At 29.4% G+C, this 8141-nt stretch overlaps 1 protein-coding gene across 1 annotated transcript; it reads left to right on the top strand.

Moving 5' to 3' along the window:
* Positions 1 to 1485: 1485 nt before the first annotated feature.
* On the top strand, positions 1486 to 7907 carry LOC112692978. Its single transcript, XM_025567823.1, has 10 exons — positions 1486 to 2153; positions 2232 to 2349; positions 2423 to 2566; positions 3330 to 3694; positions 3754 to 3885; positions 3937 to 4159; positions 4227 to 4454; positions 7244 to 7520; positions 7595 to 7742; positions 7810 to 7907. Exons 1-10 carry the CDS (start codon positions 2071 to 2073, stop codon positions 7868 to 7870), a joined length of 1779 nt encoding a protein of 592 aa, XP_025423608.1. The 5' UTR covers positions 1486 to 2070; the 3' UTR covers positions 7871 to 7907.
* Positions 7908 to 8141: the final 234 nt, after the last annotated feature.

The raw sequence follows: 8141 nt of genomic DNA, 5'->3' as shown, positions 1-8141 counted from the left end.
AGAGAAGAAAGATTGTGTTAGAGGGAAAAATGGGAGTGGTGTGAAATGAAAGGTGATTGTTCAGAGCCGGAACGAGATAGGTAAAATATATTATATTACATTACAATATATTTTCCCAGGACCGAATCGCATAAAATAACAGCTGCGCGTACACAGGGGTAACGGAACAATGGATAAATGGCGTCTGGAAGACGGCGGCAGCTCGAAGAAACACGTTACCATCGGTTATATTCGACGAGCCAACGCTCGACTGTAGGTGAAATCGTCGAAATATTTCATTCGAAAACTATTATTGTGCCACCGAATGTTGCCGAAATAATATTCGAATGTTATATTCGATCACCGCGACCGTCGCGTCCGACCACCGTCCTACGGCGGGTGAGGCGAACCGTAACGTTCCGATCCCCCCCCCCCCCCCCGAACACAGGCTACCCGAGGCTGCGGCAGCTGCAAACTGTTTCTCGAATCGATATCGCCACGGGGCATGCGCACGTACGTCGCATACGGCAAGCCCGTCGTCCGGCAACGGCGGCTGCGCGTGAGCGTCCGTCGTGGGAATGGCGGGGGACGGGCGACGAGTATTGACCGGCGCGCGCGTCCGCGACGGGGAATGAACAAGCAAACAGTCGACCGGGAACAAAGAAGATAAGGGTATGGGATGTAGAGTGTAATCATCACTTTTCGGTTCACGGTTACTTTTCGGACGTTTTGGGATTCCAATCGATAATAACACTGTCCGTGCGGCATTTTAACATCCCCCCCCCCCACCCCGTCAAATAAAATCCATAATGAAATACGGCCTTCTTGTCGGTCTTAAAATATTTACCGCCCAATTCAAATTATGTTATACAGTTATGGTATTATTGATTACTAAAATTATTCTTTTTCAGATCAAAAGCAATTTATATATCTATTATCTGTACAATTTGCAATTGAATACAAATTATGTAGGCATATAATTATATGTAATTTCATGTATATTATGTAATTAAACATATATTCATATTGTAATATTATTATATTGAATTAATATAATAATTAACATTATTACTAATTGACATAACGTTTAATTTCATATAATTATATACAGTGTTCGACTTGAAAGGGGTCGCAAGGGGACGGAGTACCACAACTAATTTTCAGAAATGTTAGCGTCCTCCTACTATTATTACGTTTTAATTATAACGCTTAACGAGTATGGGGCACGCTCTTTTTTTAAAGCAAACAGAGTTTCCCTACTTTAATTTTGCCAAGTCGAGCACTGATTATATACCTACATAGCTTGTATAAATAGATTATAAATATTTTTAATATTGATTGCTTTTAATTTGAATTGAGCGCCAAATATTTTAGACCAACGAGAAGGTCGTATTTCCCTATGCGTTTTATTTGGTTTGCTTAATGCCTCCAGGCAGGTGACTGATAATACAATAGTACGTAGGATATTATTGTTATCATATTGTTTTGTGTAGTCGTTTGATCATAAACAAAGTGTAGGTCGGAAAAACGGCGACGAAGAATGTGTTATAACTGTTAGGTCGCCAACGCAAAAATCGAGTATAAGTGAGCGTGGATCGGGCTAAAAAAAAAAATCGCTGAGGATGATAGTTCGTGCGTGTTGAGTCGTGTACCGGTGAACGATTATGTCGTGACAAAATGGCGTCCGCGGGACGTACGTCACTCGCTTGCCTCTAAACGCGTCAACGGATTACGACGAAGACGCAGTCACGAAATGCTTCATCGATCTGCGAAATCGTGACAACTTCGCATCGTTAACGAAACTCTGATTTTCTCTTCCAGGCGCCCGCGATTATTACGGTCCGTCCGCGTAATAGTGCGCGTAGTGGTGGTTCCACTTGAGATCGGCTGCGTTTGTCCATTGTGGCATTAGTCGCCATTTTCTCACCGAAACTCATCGTTCCGTCCTTCTTCGCAGTATTTAACTGGTGATTGTGTCCTAGACATTTTCGCGTCGCATCTTCGTTCACATGTACGTTCAATCGTAAGATCGGTTGAACTCAAAACCGTTGGCGTTGCACGTAATTTGACGAGTCGACCAATTCTCACGTCATGTCGGAAATAAACGAGTCGGCATATGGACAACTGCCGTCTACTTCCGCAGCACCCGGACTAATCGAATGTGATGAAATTTCGTGAGTTAAATTTTCAGCCATCGCCGCTCACCCGTCACAATATTGCAAATTTCGAAAATTCTTTGTTTTATTTTTCAGAAACACTGAGAACTTCGACTACTCATTGGAAAGCCTCAGCAAGTTATCCAGAGTAGAAATGATGGACCGGATAAAGTTGGAGTCATTGTCACTGCACAGATGCGAATCGAAAATCGAAGTGAGTTTGCACAACCATTACTCAACTGCTAGATAGTTAAAATTGTATCGAATTACATATTTTGTTGTTAAAGAAAGAGCTTATTGTTAAAGAAGACGAAATGGAAATGATCAAAATTCTGTCAAATCGCATTAACGATTTATATGAAATATTGTTTAAAACATATGAGATTGATGTAAATGTAGTTTCTGATTACATTAAATTTGGATCAAGTAATGTAAGTTAACACTATATAATATTACTCTAGATTAAGTTTTTATTTATTTTTATTCAAAATATTTTTTTATTTATTTATATATTAATTTGTGAGTATTAATAATTTAATTTTTTAATATTTATTTAATTTTTTTATTTTATTAACATTACCACATAGTTATAATTTTTTTTTCAAGTATTTTCATCTGTTTTATTTGGCTAGTCGTTTTATCAAGTACAAAACAAGTTCAGTCTAGCAATACTTCATTCTGTATTATATTACTATTTTTTAACATTTCTATTGGATTGATTTATGTAAATATTCTTCTCGTTTTTATTGAAGATCACAATTTTATAACATATTTTTTACCATTGAGACAACTTAGACCTTGAAAAAAGTATTTCATCTATTAAGAGATAGTTCTATGAATATTCTGCCCCGTGAATGATAAATATGTGAGTGTTAATTTCAGTGAAGTTGATCTTAGGGGGGTATGGTGTAAAACAGATGTAAGAATTGCTGCCGAATTGTTGTACTGGGTCATATAAATAATAGGTTTTTTTATTTTGTTTTATTTTATATTAAAAAAAATATATACATTTATTATTTTCATGGTACTTAATAATCTTTAAAATATGAATAGAAAAAAGAATTCTTAAATCCTGAAATTGTACCTACACTTATTTTGAATTAAATATTATAAAATCCTATGTTTATTTAGTGAAATATTTTCAAAGTTATCTAACTGTCTATTTTTGTATAAACAATTCTAATATGATTTCAGAAAGTAATAACTTCTAAATTCAGAAATGAATTAAATGAATTAATGGAATCGTTTCGTGTTGATCCTGAAGTTTACATAAGTGGAGCAAGTTATATATTCAACGATTGCAATGATATAATATCTGCTAGACGATATTTAACTAATGGAATAAACTTTCATAAAAGCTATCAAAGATTATTTTTAAAAGAAATTGAAATTGAATTAAAATATTTTAATTCCACAGAAGGTGCTTCTTTTGAAGTGGTCTTGAATAAATACAATAATCTGATTACGCGTTTTAAGAATGACCTTAATTTACATTTGACTTTGGTGGAAAATGTCTTTAGTTATAGTGTGGTTGGAAAATTACATAGTATTGTAATCAGGTATTAACTGAATATTTATATTTATTGATATGATGATTTTTTTAAAATAAATTGTTTAGAGACATGTTGAATAAATACAAGCTTAAAGAGAAAATGTGGCAGAAATTAGCTAAATTGTATTGGAAAGGTTTTAATTATCACTTTGAATCAGAACACATAGATATCTGCGAAGATAAATTAACATGCATTAAGTAAGCAATTATTAAAAAATTGTATTGTTTGGAACTAACATAACTTTTTAGGAAGTGTATTTCTATTTATGAGAATACCTTGGAGAAAAATTTATTTCCCGACAACCAACAAATTTTATGGAATTATTTTTTGGATATGATTATTGAAATAAGTGATGACTCCAACATGCAAGATAAAACCATCAATGATTTTATGATGAAGACAATTAATGATACATTCCATCTAGCTTTTAAAAATAAGACAATGATCCTATCTAAATATTTTATTTTTTGGGTAAAGTTGTATTTTGTCTTTAAATTATGTTTTATTTAAATAAACATTTATTAATCCATTTTTATAGGCTGATCATACTGATGAAGACACTGAATTGAATATACTGCAAACATCTGTACAATTGATAAGACAAGACAAAGAACTTTGGTTAAAACTGTTAAGATCTTTGCTCTATCGTGATTTATATTTAAATGCTTGGGAAGTTTTTCAAGAGGCCATTCATATATTAAAAAATGATGGAATCCAATTATGGCAAATAATGGAATTATATTTATTAAATACTGATGACGAAAAGGTATGTTATTATTAATATTTATTACATTATATTTGGTTATTTAAAAACTATACATTTTTGGAATTATCCTGGGTCTTTAAATATTTTTTATTAAATAATTCTTACAATGAGACAACCTAAACAATAAAATGTTTAAACTCCCAAGTACTAAGAATTCATCTTACTTTTAAGTAGCCTTGATACATTTTATATTTGTATTTTATTAAGGGTGTGATAATAAACAGTTCTCTTCTCTGCACACTTAATAATAATTTCATAGTCTGTGAGATTATCACCTCATTTTCAATTGTCCCATGCTATCAACTCAGTGTGCCAATTTAATGATCTCATGAATCTCATCTTCAATGAGCTCATCTTATATTATCTCCAGTATACCTTATATGTTATTAACCCAACAAAAAAATTTAATATTTTCTTTACTTCTTATTTTTAACCAAACAGACATTTTAATTTATTTTTTTGTATTACTATTATAATTGTCGATATTAATAGTTTAATAAAATGTCAAGAAAAAAAAAAAAAGAAAAAAGGAAGTGCAATAAATTATATTAAATTTGAAAGCTATGACAAACTTATGAAATTCTTCTAAATAGTTTCTAGAAAATATCTTAAATATTTATAATTATTTATAATAAAAATAAATAAATCAAAATCATGATTTTTTTTTACTTTGTATATTCCCCATGATGATTTTTAATTCTAAACCGTTCAGTACGAATGTAAAGCACTTACAAATATAATAATACTCGGTTAAATATTAAACTATTATTATTTTAAAAGTGAAATAAGTTATATATTTTTATATTGTTTTATAATTTACAAGTATTTCACAAGTGATAAATTACTTTAAAAAGTTTAAGTTTTGATTTTTTAACGTTAATTTTATTATTATTATAAAATATCATAATTATTTTTTATAAATAGAATGAGATATAGTTATTCTATTTAATGGTATAACTTGGATTCTTGTCTCTAGCAGATAGAAGAGTTGAAGCTAATGTGGGATTTTTGCACAAGCTGCTTGATAGATGTATGGATGCTCCCTCTCTTATTTCTCTAATAAATTTTAAAGTTCTTTCTAACCCAAACAAGTCTAAATCTTCATTTATTGTTCTATTCCACAACACCAACTATGGTAAAAATAATTCCACTCACCATATGATTGATATGTATCAGTAATTAGCACCTAAACTTAATATACTTTATTTATAGTAGTACTACAATCTATTTATTACCATTCTTAATTTTTTTAATTACCATTTGTTTATTGATTCATTCCAGTGCTCGACTTGAGGGGGGATGCAGGGGGATGGAGTACCTCAATTCATTTTCAGAAATTTTAGCGTTCCCCTACGTTATTATTGATCAGCATCTTATTGCTCAGCCAGTTTTGGGGATTTTCTTTTTTTAAAGTAAATAGAGTCCCCCTTCTTTAATTTTGCCAAGTCAAGCACTGATCCATTCTACTATTACATAATTAAATTATTATGTTGAATTATTCAAATTCATTTGTTATTATAAATTATAATGTTCTATTAGGCTTCAAGACTGTTAATAAATAAATAATAAATTTAAAAAAAGTTAATTAATTTTAGATTTACAATAATTTATTATTTATTATCTTATTTATTAAATACGCGTGATATTTATATGAAAATCAAGAAATATGCACGTTTTTCTTAAAAATCGATTAACTATGCTAAATATACATTTTTAATTTTTAGTTTTTAAACTCAACATTATATATCTCGAATTTCAAGCTTGGTCTGCTATAAATTGAGAGCATACAGAATAATATGCAACTCCCATAACTTCTGAACCCTATTCATTTTACATAACAGTGATATTGGTCTGTATCTTGAACTACGAATATATTTTGGTTAGGTTTATATGTTGAATATTATATAATATTTTAGTGATTTATGTAAAAAACTTATTTTTATATTTTTTTTTAACGACTAAATTTCACTTATGTAAATTTTAATATTTGTTGAACTATAAAAATGGTATTTTGATTTTTCTGTTGTAGCATTTATAAAATAAACACTTATTTTACTTTTTTGTTTTATCTGTTATAATACATATACACATATGGTACTGGTAGTAGAGTTATTGGCGCCCTGGGCGAATAAATAAATATGTGCCCCTTTTCATATAATTAGTGGTCCTTTTATTTTAAACCGTTATCCAATGATAATAATGTCTAAATTCTAAATAGAGATTACAAACGGCGACTGATATTAGTAATAATTTATTATCTATGTATTAAATTATTATATACCTATTATAACAAATAATAGTCAATAGAATGGATAGAATGTTATAATTATATTCCTATCATTTTTTCAATTTTAACATTATATCATTGAGGCGCCCTTTATCGATAAGCGCCCTGGGTGTAGGCTCAGGTCACCCATCCCTAATGCCGGATCTGTATGCATAGATACTTTTATCGATTGTTCGACCTAATTTTTTGAATGTACAGTTTAACGCTGTTGCCTCTCATCTTTATATAATCATAAATTCAGTTTTACTTTCTTTCTGTGTAAGTTTACTTTAAAATATTACTCAAAACTAAATTTTGCATTGTTTATTCTAGATTATTATTATCATTATATATACTTAAAATAATAAGTTATAAATAGCTTCCTTAATATAACAAATATAAATAACAATTTTCTAAATTATATTTCTTAGTTATTAATAATATTATTGTGAATGCTTTTATTTTCACACACACACACACATATATATATAGTGATTCTATTTAATGTTATTTTTTACTTTAGATGATACAATTTTATGAACTTGCTGCAATAGGGGTTCCTTACAAAGATATTTGTTTGAAATTCCGATCTAAATATTTGGAATGGAGCACTATAAGACTAGATATGAGTTCTACACGCAGAATATTCCAGAAAATTAAAGATTTAGATCCACCATGTAAAACAGTTTATAAAGATATGATAAAAGCTGAATTATACTGCGGAAGTGGACGAAAAAGAGTATTAACTATAAGAAATTTATACAGTGAAGCCTGCAATAAATTTGGTGTTCATGAAATTGGTGAGCAATTATTTATCACAATTATCAGATTATTATAATTAAATTAATATATATATATTAAATTATATTTTTAGATATATGGGTTGATTGTATAAAATTTGAATATATTTATGGTCTTCATTCGTGTGCAGAAATTATTTATCAAGTAGGACTAAAAATGGTAGATCCAAATTTAAAGAATAGCCTAGAACAAGCAAAAAAAGAAATCGATAAAGAATATAAGTTAGTATCTAAGTCTTAAATTTATTTAATTGTTTAAATTCTTTATTTTTTAATTTTAATTTTTTAGGAAGAAGGATAATCAAGTAATAGAAATCTCTGATGATGATGATGATGATGATGATTATTGAATTAATTATAACCTATATAAATAATTATAATTTTATAAACAAGATCCATATATTTGAAATAACTATGACAAAATATTTAATTATTTGTTTACTCATAAAATGATCAAATCATTTTTTCGATCTTAATTTCTGACTACATAAAAATATTTTTAATCAAATTGTAATGTATATTTGGAGAGGGTATGAGGTTAGTTCATTATACCGATCATATTATTGTTCACTAACATTAACTTAATTTAAAGGCATTTAATGAATGATGATCATAATAGGG

Source organism: Sipha flava, unplaced genomic scaffold (assembly GCF_003268045.1).
Source record: "Sipha flava isolate LNK unplaced genomic scaffold, YSA_version1 79_pilon_pilon, whole genome shotgun sequence".
NCBI lineage: Eukaryota > Metazoa > Arthropoda > Insecta > Hemiptera > Aphididae > Sipha > Sipha flava.
Note: the sequence above shows the minus strand (reverse complement) of the source record. Positions and strands in the feature narration are given on the sequence as shown.